At 40.4% G+C, this 17683-nt stretch overlaps 1 protein-coding gene across 5 annotated transcripts in view; it reads right to left on the reverse strand.

Moving 5' to 3' along the window:
• The window catches only part of BMPER (BMP binding endothelial regulator), a 151098-nt gene that overhangs the window by 30922 nt on the left and 102493 nt on the right, over positions 1 to 17683 (reverse strand). For all 5 annotated transcript variants that reach the window (XM_051610923.1, XM_051610922.1, XM_051610924.1 and 2 more), the window contains one exon: positions 13610 to 13946. In XM_051610923.1, coding sequence (XP_051466883.1) covers positions 13610 to 13946 — 337 coding nt within the window. The remainder of the gene's footprint in view (positions 1 to 13609; positions 13947 to 17683) is intronic.

Here is a 17683-nt window from a genome sequence, read left to right on the forward strand (position 1 = left end):
TCCCAAAAATTGTTTCTGTTGCTATTGCATATAAGCTTGGTGATCCTTTCTTGGTCATTCCACACCCAGCTCACAAAACAATCCTTTTGCTGAGCAAGCAAGAAGCCTAATTTGGTCTGATCATCTAATTTGACAGGCCCCAAGCTGCCAAGGAAGGGAGGCATAAAAAATCCTTGCTAAACTACTTCTCTGGGTCTAACTGTTGAATAGGTTATTGGGCTACTTTGTGAAATACAATTCTTTCTAGAGCCCTGAGAGCTTAACTGGCCCCATTCTTGCCACTCGATAAATGATGAATCAAAGAGTTTGTTCATGTCAAACTGGACAGCTTTCTCACATCTGAATGGAAAGCAGACTTAAGAATTTTATTAGTACCTTAAGCCTGAAAATGAAGGATGCTGCCAGCCTCCAGCCAGCATCTGCAAGAGATTAATTTCATAGACACTGTTAAAAAAAATAGCAGTGTTCAGATCTTTGGCAATGTATATAATTCAGGCAACAGTCAGAAGCAGGCAAAAATACATATGCTGCGTATGTAGGAGTGATAGTCACGTAATATGTTGGTTTATGAGATCAGGCTCTGATCTCTGACTTTCCTGGCTCAAAATCTCTTCTCTTCTGGCACCTGATGTTTTTAAATGATAAAACTACTAATATAAAAGGAAGAGCAGTGGTGACCTGGAATGAGTTCAGCTGTGCTTTCTTGCTTCCCAGCAAGGAGAAGTCCACATCACAAAAGCCACCACATTGCCTCCAGTAATTCTGAAACATAGTCAAGGACTGGATAGACACAGATATGGTATCAACCATGGAATTCAGCAAGCTGTGCTGTTGTAGCCTGAGATTGAAACATAACAGTAGGACACCATAAGAAGCTTCTATTACTGCTGTTCATATTGTATCTACTCAACACACAACAGTCCCTCCTTTAGGCTGCCAATCCAGCCTTTTCATGCACCCTATGTATCAATTTTATGCCCAAGGGTCATATCCACAATGAAATGGCTCAATGCTATTTTCTATAAAGCATTGTAAAACACATTATAACAAACTGGAGTAATTCTGAAAGCTGAAACAAGTTCCTATCCTTGCAAAAGGTTGCTATTGGATGTCTATACCATGCAACCTTCTGTTTTCAGTCAATATTCAGACTTGGCAGGCCTTAGGGGAAAAATCAAGCTTAGTTTCCTCTCAGTCAATATTGGTTCTCAAGTCAATAAATCTAAATATGGACCACAACATAGAAACCAGTAACTGTTTAATATCTTCTTCTGGGTTTTAATTATAAACACTGGCTTCCTAGTCATATGGAAAAGCTTTTAAACCTTCTGCATAGACCACTGTTGGTCAGACCCATCATGGTTATGGAACTAAAACATATTCCACCAACAGTTCTCTGAATATGTATAGTGGATATTTAACCTTGGTACAACTTTGAACCCAGTGCCTGCATCTGCTGCGAGGACAGTGAAGATAACAAATAGCGTATTTTTACATTTCAAGAGTTATTCTTTCTGCTGCCACAGTTAGATTTCCTCTGCCTATATAAAACTGTAACTTCCATACATGTGGAATGTTGACAAAAATCCCTGTGAAATTCCATAACTAGAAAGCATTCCTGGCCAAGTACTTTATCATTTGGAAATAAATATTAATAGCATTGACAGACAAAGGGAAATAAAAGAGATAGGTGAAGGAAATTCTGAGGCAGTGCAGTTTGCATTTAGCTGACAAAGAGAACCACGTAGTGTGAATTCCTTACCTCAAGTACCAGATGAGAATCCTGGCCAGGGATATCACTTGGCTACCCTGTAACACAGACCATGGCTAGATAATAGAATATGTCAAGTCAGACAGCAGTCTAGATGCCTTGGAAGAAAGCACAGGTTCATGAGAGAATAACCTGCTGGAGAAGATTGTTCTCTCATAGCCAGAGATGCCACCATGTTTTGTGTGATCTCACCTGCCATGCAGCGTACACCTTTCATGGGTGGCTGCTGACTGTGTTCTTCATCTGCAGGGGATGGATGGACACCAGTTTGAAAAATCTATCTAGAGATGAACCTAACCAGAGAGGCAAACTGTCTGGAAATCAATACATATGGGTTAAAGGAGAGCTGGAAATAAACCAAATATCCCCTTACTGATGAGCTGAAATATCTGCGTACTGTGTTTTAATTTTGTACTCATGGGTATTTTTTAAATCAGCTATTCACTGCTAATGGTTGCAGTGAAGATCTGGATCTTCTGTAAACTGAGGAATCATGATGCAAATGTCAGCATCTGTATTTCATATGGTGACAAAACACAGCTTAAAGAATGCACAGAATCTGAGGGCATGTTAACAACCTCAATGGCAGATAAAATAGCCACTTGTTTCTGCAATCTGTGTAGTACTTGTTTGATTACAGAACAGTGCTCCACCCCTTCAATTGTTATCTTGGTGATCATCCTCTATATTGTCAGTGTGTTGTCTTTGGCCTTTGAAAACGAGGTTGGTCTTTGGCCTGTGAAAACAAGGCCAAGACATGTATTCCTCATGTCATGCACATCCCACATGTATATATGTGTTTTTTTTTAAAAAGCTTTCTGTATCCACAGCAAATATTGAAATACTTGAAAGTATATGTCACACTTTGAGGACATCTATGACATCTATAATCTATGTCATCACCTTGCCATGATGCAAAATATCTCTCCAGAAACACATTGCTGCATGGAGTATTATGAGGTTGACATCTAACTGGGCCTTATAGAAGCAGAGAAGATTTAGTACCTTTGCAAAAAGATTAGCGATGTTTTCTTCTGAAAGTTTGAGAAGAATTTGTGCTTTGACAAAAATAAGACAATACACTTCTTGTGCATGTGAAACCTCTCAAATCCCATCAGAAGGACTTGAGCTTGAGGCCAGGAACCAGGTACTTTCACATTTTAATCTCAAATCTGCTCTTAGCTTCCTGTGCAGCAAAGAACTCTTTCTTCACTTCAACAACTTTAAACCAGGGTGCAGTGAGAATCAAATGTTTACACTGCAATTTGAAAATGTAAAGTGCTAAGAAGGAGCACTTAGGAAGTGAACTTTGAAAACTTTTTCCTTGCTGCCATGGTATCCACCATCCTCAACAGCCTCTTGCTTCATGTACTCATAGACTACATAACCTTAAGCACTCACTGTAAACTACATACCTCACTTGAGAGCTGATGTACAAAAATCAGCTGTCTGAATACCTTCACACTTACGACAGCTTCCTCTGGACTGATCATAAGAGAAATGACTTGTTATTAATTTTCACATGCTGGATTTATTTTAGCTTTTATGTTTCAGGAATATTATATAAACAAAATGTTAGTTGTAGGAGTACCCAGGAATGCAAGAAAACATATGGCTCCAACTCCCTTCAGTATTCCCAGCACATTCCCCACCAATTTTAATTTCAACTGGCTTAAGTGGGGGAGTCAGGGAGAGACTTAAATGTTCTCATCCACTGCATATCATGATGAAGAGGTGAAATCACAGCACCTGCTCTCACATATGCAGAGCCTTCCATTTGGGTGAAAATATAACCCTTCCGCTCTCTTTTGGGTGAGGAAAGGACTGTTTACGTTGTATTTTGGATCCACATCCAGTAGCATTTTGGTTCTACCCTGGTCCAGGAAGGCACTCACAATCTCCAATCTTGAGATCTCACAGTGTTAGCATAAGTCTGTGCCTGCTCTGATGAGTCCACCACAGAGTTAATTACAAGAGCAGAGTCATACACATGTGCTTCTAAGTGGCATCTCAACAGGTTAAAGTATGGGTGAACCTGACACACATACCCATGCATCCTGCCTCTGCCATGTACCGTACCCAGGACTGGTTATTGCAATGGTAAATATTTGAGATGGATAAATACATATTACTGTACTAGCACAAGTACCTGCACCCATTCTTGCCTTGCTTCTCATGAGTCTGCTCTTTGCTCTGGTGCTGCAATGCCCTAGGGTACAATAATTTGCAGATGCCAATTTCCTATCATACCCCAAGCTCTCATCAGCACTTGTCCCGCCACATACGGCTGTGTAGGACCCGTGTGCTCACAGTTAAAGGAAGGCTGTGCCTGCCTTTCATCACATTGCAGATGCCTGGTGCTCTACCTGCTCTTGCTATTGGTGCTCCACTGCCCAGGGAGTGAATGTTTTGCAGGTTGAACGGCAGCAGTAGAGGCCTCCAGAAACGGCTTGTGCTGCCCTTGTTTGCAAGGCTGCATATATCACCAGTAATGTGGGGTGCTGATTCCTTCATGTGCTGTGAAGACTGAAAGGAAAACGAGGCATGTGTAATTAACAGAAGTTAATTGCTTTACACAATAGCACTTTGCACACTTGAGAGAGCAACTGTGGAGTATGAGACCTTTGGATGCCTACTGATACAGCAAACACTTATGGGGATGGACAGGAGAGGAGCTGATTTGCTTTACCTCAGATTGCTACTTTATACCACAGACAGCCACTAAAAAGTTGACATAATGCCAAGGTCCCCAGAGATCTCAAGAACTGGGAACATCCCAGATTTTTTGTATGCCCTGTGAGATTTAGGAAGCAACAGCAAAACTGAAGGGAAAACCTTCAGCTATTAAAAACACCCACAAGAAAGCTTTTAGTTAAATCTAACTCAGATAAAGCCTCCAGAATGGACCCCTTGCATGTGGCAAGTCTGAACTCTCTGAACAACAGTGAGAGCAAGCTTGATAAGCTGCTCAGAGCTGTCAAAGCCTTCCTAAGGCAAACTTTCCACTGAAAAGTCTTTTGTGCTGGTCACAGCTCACATCTTGCTTTGTCCAATTATCTTGCCAGAAGCATAAATGAACTCATAAGAATAGCAGGAGGATTAGGTTAAGCTTATTTTTTAAATGTTTCCCACAAATTCATCTCATTTGCCTACTTATAAACACCCTTGCTCATCTTTACTGTGTGTCTAATTAGGCAGGATATACTGCAGGTGGCTTAAAATAGGAGCTGAAATATAGTAGTTTTGCAGTTATGCATGTTAAAGGAAAGGTAATCAAAATTTCATGCTATGAGATGTAAACTGATCATCTCAGGGGCCTGAAAGGGATTTCTCCACCACTTATGACATGGCAGCATTGGCCAGCTACAGTATGGGTGAGTTTCCTCTTCCTTGCAGCACTTATCATCGTCTGCCCAAGGCAGAATAATAGATCTGATGGGTTGGTTTCTTGAATTATTTATTCACAGAAACAGACATATTACCATCAGCTAAGCATCTCTGGATTGTATTTAAAATCAATACTGCAATAAAGCTTAAAAAATAAAAGCAAGAATTAAATTAAAGCAAACTAGCAAAGAAAGCCCTACTGTGAATATGCCTTTGAGGTTAATTAAAATGAGATTGAACAGAGGTCTTGGATTTTGTAGCAGTGGTAGTTAAAATTCTGTGGTACCTGACAAAGACTTAGGGTGGTTTCCTCTGATGATGCTGATAACTTTTCTGAATAGCATCTCTCAAAAACATGGAATTTATTTTCACAGCTAAAAAGAAAACTTCAGTGTAGCAAGTAATTTTGCTTTTGGAACGGATCAAGTTGCACCAAATGGCAGGTGGAGTCTTTTAAAACATTTCCGCAAGGGAGGATATCATTCTGCTTTTCTACCAGTTCCTCCCCACACCTGCTATCGTCTTCTTTTTAAAAATTATGTATTGTATTACATTACTGAATCATCAGGGGTGTTTTCCAGAATGTGAAAGGGCCCTTTCCAAAAATATTTATTAGTGTATGCAACAGGGATCTGCTTGTATTTTGCCATGATAATTCTGGGGCACAGTCATGCTTACTGTGAGATAGTACCATTTTAAGATTGCAGCTTTAATAAGGATATTTGAGATGGGGAATTCTACTAAAGAAGTTATTCCTAGAGCATGTTTAAAAGTCTATCACATAAGTTTTGAAAAATGTGAGGCTTTAAAAAATTGCAGGCTTTTTCTACAAACTTCTTACAGCCAGGAAGAAAGATCACGAGTGAACTCAAGGCAGCAAAACACAGAAAGGATCTCTCAGTTACCTGTGGCCAGACTAATTAGATCTTCTGCCTTGGAAAGCCACCCCTTAGATTTCCCCTAGGAAAAAAAGTTGCAAGCAGACAGGATCTGGGACCCCCAGTCTGAATGTGGTTCACTTTGTCTACCCCTGTAAAGAATGGACCCCATGTCTCTGAACCAGGTAGTGCCTTCTCAAATTGTCTGTGGTACAGCAAATGGTGGGAAGGCTAACCAAGAGTTGCTAAATGAGGCAAGAGATTAGTGTAATAGACCTGTATGGACAGGAATAGTCACAGTGACAAAAAATTGTTGCCCAAATATAGCAAAATTCCCATTTACCTCAATAAATCAGGATTTTACCTCATGACTCCAAGACATTGCAGAAAAACAAACAAAAGCACACTACCAAACCTTGGTTAAAGTTAATCCAGGAACAACGAGTTCTGAGAATGCAGTCCATATTGACAAATGAGAAGGGCATTTATGGTACTGTGCTTTTCTGTTAGATGTCTACTCCTCTCCTCCCTTCCCCATAGTTCCTACCATCCTTCAGGATCTTTTTTGTCTCAGTCAAACTGATCTTACATTTTCACATGGAGTATCACATCTGTCAGACACTGGCAATGAGGAAGATGGTTGTTGGTTATGAAACACCTGACTTGAATTTCATTGAGCCAGGTAATAAATCAGAAAGAAATGAAGTTTTACTAGGCAGAAGCAGGTTTTTGTAATAAGTCTCTATATACCTGCATGCATGGTAATCACAGATTGAGTTCTTTCCTGGAAAAGAGAGAAAAGAAGCCTCATAATGCACTTGCAACCAGTAGGAAATAACATGTCATTCAGTGTAAAAGGACAGCAGCAGGTAGGGTTGTGATCATGTAATTAGGTAGCAAAACACATTCCAGACATGCCATCCTTTGAAGGAAAGGAAACTTCCCTAGGTTTTAACCATGAAGTAGTATGCTGCTTCATCTGGTTTTCCTATAAAAAAATCTTTCCTTGTTAAAAAAAAAAATCATTAACTTTCCATATAGGGAAGCACAAAGCAGGTCATCGGGGAAGCATGCACTTCTCAGCTGGAAACAAGCCATGGATGCTCCCAGGTGAATGGTGCTGGTCCAACACCACAGCCTTGTCAGATCTGGAGCCCTCTCCACCCTCACCCCTCCTCTCCCCATTCCTAATACCTCAACAGGAAAGGAGACATCTGTGAATCCTCTGGCACTGCTTCAATGTTTTACAGCTGTAATAACCGCTGATACAAAGAGAATAATGTTTTCTAGTCCCCGATTCCTGAGGCACTTTTCTAAACAGACACAAGTGGATGGGGCTTTTTTTTTCATGAAAAATACCCCACCAGGGGCAGGGGTGTGGGGGCAAGACAAAAAGGAATCATGATCTGCAGATAATTGAGCTCAGCTTGGCTTCAGATTTATCTTTCCTGACCGCTCAACCTATTTGTCCAAATCCAAACTTCTAATCCTTAAATCTAACCAGTCTTTTTTCTGGCAGCTTGCACTCACTCTTGGCTACATCAGGTGAAAAATTCTTCAAGAAGGGGGCTTAAAATAGTGGTGATCTATAGACATACATATGTGGTATTTTTGCTGTACTCCTTACCATCAGCATACAGGTAGCAAAGCTTGACGCTTGCTGCTAGAAATCCTAAAGTGCATCAGACACTACAAGGTCCCTTTGTTAGCACTGTCAGTCACCAGCAGCATAAGTCAAGGTGACTCTCACCTGTATGTCGGTGAGTTCCTCACTCACAAGATGCACAGGCTGACATTTAGAAGTGGTTTGGGGAATAATGGTGATTTATATAGCGGCCAGATTTGTGTGGAGAACATGTTCCCAGGCACCTCTTGTAAGGGTTAGGAATGCTATCTCATTTAGTGCCTATGCATTTAGGCTTAGTACTTTGCACATTTCTCCAATGCAGATCTGCAAAGGATGACCTTGTACAATGGTATAAAGCAGAGTATTTCTGTACAGAAAGCCTGAATTATTAAGCACTCAACAATGCAAGCAACTAAGGCTCCAGTGGGGACTTCAAATGGTTGGAAGATTCAAAGATGTTGAACAGAGCAGACTGAGAAATGGAGCATCTAGCTCATAGGAAACTCAAGACCTGGTGCAGATTTGCTAAAAAAAATACAATCATTATTTCAAATATTTTAAAATTCCTTCCTAACCAGAAGCTCCCTGGGTCGTGCAGCTGCTCAGTGACAATTTGCCCAAGAAGCTGAGTAAATTGTTTCATCCTGAGGTCTTCTCTGTTGTGGTTACACCACTGCTAGTACCAGGCCAGCTTTGGGCAGGCAGTCTGACAGGCACAGGAACATCATCCCATCCTTACCTTAGCACAAAAGGGAGAAACAGCCGCTGCTCTGTGCCAAGTCTGCAAGGGGACAAGCCATGACTTTGCACCATCATTCCCTTTCTAGAGCCAACACCACTGGCTTGTCTTGAAGTGTGGGACAGGCCAGCTCTAGTCTGGGGTGGGTGGAAAGACAGATGTGGAGGTTGGTGCTGGAGCAGGAGTCATCCTGGTGAGCAGCAAGAGCTACAGCTGCCCTTTGGTGACACCACAGATGAGCCCTGGAGCAGCTTCAGCTGGAGCAGCGCAGGCGGCTGCTGTGCCCACATGCCCAGCCAGGACCAGCAAACCTCGCAGGGAGAATTTTGCAATATGCACCCTTGGCAGCAAACAGAGGGCTCCAGAGATCCCGGTTCCACCCACTCCTTTAACACTTGAAAGGGCCTTTTCTGAAGTCATTCTTCAGCCTAAATTTCTATTGCTCTATCCTGCTGAGTGAACACAGGGGCAAAACCGCATGAATTTTACAGCTGTAGGACATCATTGTTAACAGGGGAAACAAACCTTCAAACTTTCTGCTTCAAAGCCACAAACCCTTGGTCTATCTTTTAAATAGAGCTTGTAATTAACTTAGCAATGCTACAGCTCATATGCTTGCTGCAACCATTCATGGCATATCTATCAAATGTAGTAAACCAGGGAGCTGATGGACTACACAACATTGTAATTATACTCTAAACAATAATATTTCCTCTAGTTAAGCAGATTTTTTTTAGAAAATCTGCAAGACTGCAGCAGTTAGCTGCATAAAGTTAATTGGGTAACTGAAATAGGAACTCGTTAGCTGAGACCTAAGATGCAGTGATATCAGCACAATCAAAAGGAACATTTAAGATAAGAATTGCAATAAAGCAGATTTGCAATTCCTGAATGTATTTGATTTACAGATTCAAACAAATGAGGCTATTACTATCTTAATTACTCCTTGCCATAAAATACTGAATCTTATTAAAGTCAAGTGTTTGAGAAAAATATACCTCTTAGGACAATTACAAAAGAGAAAAAGAGTAACTATTAGGTATACTGTTGTCTGTTAAAAACGCAATAATAATAATAATAATAATAGGAACAGTAATAACAATAAAAAGACTTTAGTTAGGAGCACAAATTTTCCAATTTCAAATAGGGAATTTTACTGTATGACAAAAGCAAGGCACTGAATTTTTTTCCAAAGTTATGGCAGTTGTGAGAGTCTTGAGCAATGTCTAACTAGTCATTTATGAACTCAGCTGCTGTGCACCTGAGATGGGTGGTATACTGATATCATGTTGGTGTCACCTTCCAGATCACCTTGGTGATACCAAGCTATTACAAAAAAACCTACTAGAAACTCCTATTTGGGGTTGCCTTCTCCTCTGCTTCCTAAGGAGGATACTGAGAGGCATCAGCCATGGTTGAACAAAGCAGGCATGGGGACACATGGGGGACCTGCCAAATGCATCCCCTGACCCCTGGCCACATTACTGCTTGGCCCCTGCTCCAGCACAGCTCAAAGATAGACAATGAGATCATCCATGGGGCTTGGTGAGCACAGAAAGTCCTCTTTCCACCGTCAAGTCCCCTAAGCTCCCTAAATCCTCATCGAAGAGCTTAAATAGTACCGTAATATTTCTTGATAATGTGAGCAATAGGACAAGGAGTAATGGCTTTAAACTGGAAGAGGGTAGATTTAGGTTAGACACTAGGAAAATATTCTTCAGTCTGGGGTGGTGAGACACTGGAACAGGTTGCCCAGGAAGACTGTGGATGGCTCATCCCTGGAAGTGTTCAAGGCCAGGTTGGATGGGGCTTTGAGCAACCTGGTCTAGTGGGAGGTGTCCCTGTCCATGGCAGGGCATTTGGAACTAGATGATCTTTAAGGTCCCTTCCAACTCAAACCATTCTATGATTCTATGATAGAGTTTTTTCTGGTAACAGCAGCATGAGAAATTCAGATGGTCTAATCTATTTTTAGTGTTGCTTGTACTCAAGAGCAGCTTCAGAAGTCTGAGTGAAAGCTTTATTGCATACATGGTCAAACTATCCCCCCTAAAATCCTGCTACTGAGTAACCTTGGTAGCTTTTTCTTTTATTGGCAAGGACTAACCCAGGATCCTTAGTCATATTAAAGTATCAAAATAGACAAGTGGTAATGGTGATGACTGTCCCTGCATATCTCTTTTTTACCCACTCAGATTTTCCCAAAATCTCCTGGAAATTAAAAATAATTTCCCTTCTTAATGAACTTGCCTCCATAAAGTTCAGTCCTAAGGGTTATTTTTGGAGTATTACTCATGAGTACTGAACAACTAGCAGTGCATTAAAGACAAACAAAAAATACCAACCCAAAACTAAACAAAACAAACCACAATTAAAAGCCCATAAAATGTGTCTAGTCACAAAACAAAGAATTAAGAGTGGTATAAAATTAGATTATGAAGTTGTTAGTTTGCAGTCTGGACTATTTCAAAATCCTTCCTTGTGCTCTTCTACTATGCTTTCTTTGACCATGCACTTTGCAGAGCACCACAAGTCACCAAAGTCACAACATCAAAACAAGGGTTAAGGTCAAGGTGCACAGCCATTTCTCATAAGGTGCCACAGATCTATCAAGGCCAAGATCAGGAGCTGTTCTTCACCACACAGCTAAGCAGCTAGATCTCTACTCTTTAAAACTTTAACCATATCCTTTTCACCTAACCATAATGACAACCTTGCTCTGTATGTTTTTTTGGATGACTAACAAAAGGAGAAACTACAGCTGTAAAGAGAATGAGACTACAAATTAATTTGAGACGTCTTCAGAGAAATCTCCTCAGTAACACAATATCAGACAAATATTTGTAATGCATTGTTCGCTGCCTTTTTTGGTATTTGGAGAAAACACACCCTAATTCATATTGTTCCTGCTGAGTTTATTTCTATTTCTGAGAATTCTCATTAACAGCAGGTCACTACCAGAGCAGCATAATGAAAACGAGGCAATTTTCATAAGAATGACTGAGAAATATTAACTCTTGAGAACCCAGGATTTCCAATGGAAAAATTCTGTAATATGTAATGTTGGAGGATACAAGCTGAGAAGCTTTTCAAGTCAAAGAGGAGATGAACAGAAAAATGAAATAACCTGGCCCTACCATTCAGTCTCTTCTCTTACTGCTAGGAGTTTGTTCATAGTCAGAAAAGCAGAACTGGAAAAAATTTAAACTTAGCCTGACCTTGGAAAACATTGGCTGAATATGGTTTTCTAAAATACCTCAGTAAAAAGCTGTAAATGTTAATTCAAACTTCATTCAATAGTAATTTAACTTTTCTGCAAATGTCCCTCACCAGCAATGGATTCTTTGAAAAAAAATATGAAAAATGCAAATCTTTTAAGTCCTCATATTTATCCTTATACACACACATGCACACATATTTATACATGCAAAGATTTGTGAGAAAGATTTGCATAATTTCTTGAATGTGTGTCCCATAATCGTTACCTTCTTGTGGGATCTTCCAAGTATGAAAACTGGCCACGGTCACTGAATAAACTGCTTGCTACAACTTTGTCAGTTTCTAATGAGAAGTAGCATTCTACTAAATATCAATTTTTTAAAAATTGATATTTTATCTTTGATTCCTGTACTGGGAGCTGAGCAATCTAACATCTGGCAACATCTAAATGGAAGCAAATGAACAGCTACTTCTGACAGAGTATGATGGTCATTTCAACATAAAGTTTCCTTAGGGAAAAAACAGAATTTTAGACAAAATGACATAATCAAATTAATACTCACTTGGCTTCATTGTCTTTCCAGGACAAATAGAAGACATGATTTTAAAGGAACAGAAGTGTTCTATGGTAATTCTTGTGTGCAAGCATGTAGACGTTTGTGTTTTTTTTCTAGATGCTGTAGCCAAAATATAAATCATTTTCTGCTGCAGTGTCAGGAAGTGTATTGCACTAAATTAATCATGAGCTACTTTAAAAAGGGGACAAAAAATCCACTGCAAAATTAAACAAATCTCTTCGTGCCTGTTTTCCATTTGCATTGTCATCACTTACCTTTAGAGAACGATGGAAGTGAGATGGGAATGTTGTTGAAATGCATTCAACAGAGTCTGTGTGTGTGTATATGTGTTAGCATCTCTAGTGCTCTCTGTTGTGCCTCCAGCCATTGGAAAAGATAAAGCATTATAACTTGCACACAATATAATCTCCACTCTTTGCCAGGCTCCTAGCACAGGGATATACTACAGCAAACTAAATGCAGAAGCACATAGACTACAAGCCAATCTGTGTGTCTTCTAGCATTTCCTAGTCCTAGATGTATTCTGCTGGGGTAGATAAAAGTCTTTCGGTCTCATTGTAAGAGAAGAGGAAAAGCAATTCATCAGGGAAATGGAGTCATTTTAGAAAGCTTTTCCTAATAAGCCCAATGGTTCAGCAGATGTGTGCAAGTGGAGAAAGCAGGGAGTGCAGAGATCAAGCAGCTCCACCCGCCATCACAGAACTGTGATTCGGCTTGCTTTTATCTTTTATGTCAGGCAATCAAAAGAAAAGCCCATTTTATTTAGTGAGTGAGAGGCAAATAAACTCAGGCCAATTAAAAACCAGAAATGGTATCTCTGCGGTTTAGACTGGAAACATTTTAAAGATAAAATCCTAAATAATTTGCTTGGACAAGGCTTCTAGATCCTGGTCTGTCTTCCTTTGCTGCCAGGGCAGGATGGGCATGCACTGAACTTTTGTTAACTCTCTACTTTCAAACTCTCCACCCACTAGTACTATCTACTATCTCTGCTTTAATAAAGTAATTTTCAAAATGTTTCTGGGAAGACACACTTCTATGGACCACAAGAAATAGCAATTAAAATCAGCTTCAACTTTACAGCTGACTTTGAAATCAGAAAGAGCTTACCAAAATGTTTTGAAGTCTCTGCCCCCTCTCTCCTCAGTCTCCAAAATTACTTTTTCTCTAGGTGATCACAAGTCTGCCTGCCTTTCTCACTGTTGGTTGCTTGGGTCTTTACTAGCTCAGGACCATCTTCTTCTGATTCTTGAATCAGAAAAGCTCATCATGATGTACCTCTAAGCCTGTGTATTATCAGCAAAAGCAGCTCTAAGCATATGCTCAAACACTACTGAAACTGGGCCAATTGTTTTTTCTCCTTGCACAGTAACTCATTATCTCCCCTATCTCACAGCAAGCCACACTCACCGATAAAATGTGGTATAATCCACCGTTGAATGGCAGCTCTGGAACTCCCACCCTTTGAGCTTCTGGCATTCCCGGTGAGCTCGGAGTTTCACCCTGACTGTCCCATGACAGAGCTCGGGTACCGGTTTTCTCTGCGGGCGGCTGCAGAACTCATTGGACTCCACACGCCAGGATTCAGCAAAGTCATCCACGTCAAACTTAAAATTCCCATCTCCCCCAATCAGGTCATCTCGCTTGTGCCCATTGTAATTGCCACACAGACCGCAGAGTTTGCCCTTCAGATGCGGCGCAGCCATGACTTCCACAAAACTGTCGCCATCCCACGAGATTTCCAAGCCTAACAATGAGATGAGACAAAAACATGCAAACAAAACCAACAAAAAAGCCCCCAAACAAACAAAAAAAACCAGAACACCAAAAACAAAACAAAACAAAACAAAAAAAACAAGAAAAAAGAAAGAGAGAAGAAATTGAGGATAACAAACTCTGCCTTATGTTTTTGAAACAGTGTTAATGGGAATCTAAACAAAGTCAATGGCTTGAATCTGATAACGCTGATAGATTTCTATATACCTCCCAGTGAGTGCCTCTGGCAAGTGCAGAATTTCTTAAATCACAGTCAATTACAATACACTCATGCCTGTCTCTGTTTATTTTTGCTCCTCCTTGCTAATGGCCGGGGTTATCCTTAAAAATCTGGATCTAAGGCAAAACTACTCTCAACATCAAAAGGAGGCTGTTACAGAATTCTGCAAATTGAATTATTGAATTTGCTAAGGAGAATTTCTAGCTGATTTTGCAGGGGGAAGGGGCAGAATTTCAGTCATTGTCACACGTTGCACAAGTCATGGGCATACAAAGGTGTCCATGCTTCATGAGACTCCACCAGTGACCACTTTATGGAAAACACCCCACAAAGCTGATACTGATTACTCATTTGGGTGAATACAACTCTTCCAATACAAGTATCTTATTTTGTTTGGGTAAAGAGAGCTAAAAAAATGCCCACAAAGATATGTCAGATGGGTAAAACTGTTGTAAGAAGGCATTCTGAACTGGCTTCACTGTTCCCTCAAAAGGTGTTAATTACCAACCTTTTGAAGTTGCCTTCATGAGTCAGCAACACTGAGGAACGATGGTAAACATCTAACCTTCATCTAGTGGCTGGGATGTAAGTGCTCTGCTATAATGTTCTACAGTAAGGTTTTGCACTTCTAGTACATCAAAATCAGAACTCCATTCTATGGGTGATATCCATTTTATCTGTCTGTACTCATCTCAGAGTTAGGTGTCTAGCTTCAGCCAGCTGTCTGGGCCCTCTCTTTGATGGAGAGAAGCAGCTCTGGATCACAACATGGGTGTCCAATGCTGAAGGAATAAACTGCCTTCTGAACACCTTTCTGTTTTTGCTGATGTTCTAGAGGGCCCAGAGGTCCAGTGGAGACTAAGCTTCTAGCTTTCACCTGGGTGATTGTATATTGAATTAATTTCATCCTTTGAAGAGTAAATATGTATCTCATAAGCGAAAGCAATTTTTGTATCATATGAGATAAAAACAACACCAAGAACTACAGCTGCTTAACTTCTATTACAAAATAGTCTTTCTTTCAAGCATTTCCAATGTCTGATGAATGCTACTGCTTTGTATCTCTGCAGTAATCCAGCATCTGAAGATCACAAACCATTTTGCTGATGTTTATTTATTCCCATAAAGTACTTGTGTGCCACTTAGTTAAGGATAAACACAGAAACCCCCCTTTAAACACGATTATTCAGATTTTACCCTCTTCTCCTTGCCTAGCCAAGAATACCTAAGAATACCATGGAGCATCGCTCTGTGCTGCAGGACCAGGGCTTTGCTCCAGCTTCCTACATTTGCTGTGTGGGCTGGCTTAGCACCACCCTTTCCTCTTGTAAATCAGCGCTTGTCACTATGTGATCCAAATCCTGCCCTATCCTCATGTAAGTAATTAACATACCAGTGACTCAGTTCAAAGCTGGAACCTTTCCTTTAGCAACACATCCCGTTGTCTCCTATGACAATTCCTACTCATGCCATAGAGAAATAGGGTGAGGCTCAAACAGCAATTACAGCCATCGAAGGGGGGCTTTGCTGTCAGTACAGACTCTCCTGGAGCTTGTGTGGTTTACACTGTGTCACCAAGACTTTGGGGAACATTTTACACAGCAAGGTTGTGCTGATAATTCTGCATCACCCATCACTACAGCTTGTGGTATCATGTTTTCTTATCATTATAGGTCGGCTATGATAGCACAAATATGTCCTGAGCTGACTATGTCTGAAAGCAGTTTCAAATTATCTAATAAATCCAGCATGGATAAGGCCACTGCGTCCTCCTCTAGAGCACTTTACACCCAGCCAGCTGAAAAATTGTGCAAGACTACAGTTGTTAATGAGGCCAGCACAGTGGCAAAGGGGAAAGCAGCCTTTTAAGCTGCTTCATACATTATCATTTCTGGACAAATTCAAATTCCAGCTGTCTTTGCTTCTGACAACGCTGAACAAAACAAAACACAGCTTGATTTGCAGACACCAGATTAATACTGCCGTGTTGGCATTTAGAAAAACTTTGCTATTAACTTATAAACTGAGTTTTCTTCAGACTTGAGAATCATATAAACTTTCTCAAAGCTTGAAGCATCAAGATCCAAATTCTCAGACAATTCTCTTCAGAAAAAAATTGCTGTTTTTAAGGCAGTGCTCAGCTTCTTCCCCAAATGAGCTCTCTCACAAGCTTCTGACTTAAGCAGAGTCACAAAAGACTGGCTAATCATCATATCTTAATTATCTTTTTACAACTTTTTTTCTCAAGACTTTCTGATTTTCACTGAAACTACTCACAGTCATAAAGAAAGATTAACTCTAAAATTATCCTGAATATTTGTGTGCCACTTGTGAGAGTTAAATTAGTCTCCTTGTTACATGAACCTCTGTGAACATTAGGTACACAGACAAGAATAACATCAAATTATGACTTTTAATCTCAGCATATATTTTATACATTTTTAAATCCAGAGATTCCTGCTTTGATTACTGGATTCGATTCAAGAGACTCACAGTTTAACTACCACAAAAGGATGTACTTTCCTCTAGCTGGGTATTGTTTAATTATACAATATTCTGCTGTAGTTGCTCAGATGGAGGCGTAATTTCTAATTTTGATTAATAGTCTAAAGGTTTATGTCCGTAACAGAGCTTATTCCCTTTTGGGGTAATAAGGAAGGGTATTTATTCCTACATGCATGATAATTTTGTCAAAGCCTGACCACACTGTACAGTGTATGCCTTTTTGTTTGTTCACAAGCAGAAAATTCAATTGGTTTCTGTAAACCAACAAAAGCTGTGACAGAAGGGATTATGCTATGGAGAGATGTTTGAAATGGTCTCCTTGGCAGACAGAAATTGTTTGGAAGAGTTTCTTGATGCCTATGTCCCCCTTCCTTCCCCCCTCAAAGTGGATGAGTTTCCCATTCGCTTGGAAAAGGATCAGAACCCAAGAGATGTGAAGCCAAAGGATGCAGCATCTGTCCCATCTGGGGATGTGCAGAAAAGGAATATTCTCTGAGCTACTTTTTAGGGTTTTCCATCTTCCCCCCTTCTTTGAAGGATGCTTAACCAACATGTTACTTGATTTCTTAACTTGGCACGTTATGTTCTCTACTGCATTTAAAAAAATACCCTTCTGGATTTATGCACATCACACATCAAGTTCTCCATGCTGGGAACTCCCATCAATTGTTCTGCATGATTTTTCATGGTAAAGGCATCCTAGAAAACTGGCAGACCACTCTTCCCTAAAGATTAAGTGCCAAAGTAGCAAAGAAAACCTCAGCAAAGTGGCTTCACGCAAAAGATCAGCACAGAAACAACAACAACAACAAAAGGTCCTGCACTAAAGGGACAGATAAGTAACACCAGCCCTGTGACCCTCCACTCTTGTCTTTTTAGCACATGAATTTTAGAGAAGGGAGTCAACGACATCCCAACCACACCCATGACAAAGTACCTGCAAGTGCAGGGTGCCCGAATTTCTGCTGCATGGCATCCAGGGC

Source organism: Apus apus, chromosome 2 (assembly GCF_020740795.1).
Source record: "Apus apus isolate bApuApu2 chromosome 2, bApuApu2.pri.cur, whole genome shotgun sequence".
NCBI classification, from domain to species: Eukaryota; Metazoa; Chordata; class Aves; order Apodiformes; family Apodidae; genus Apus; species Apus apus.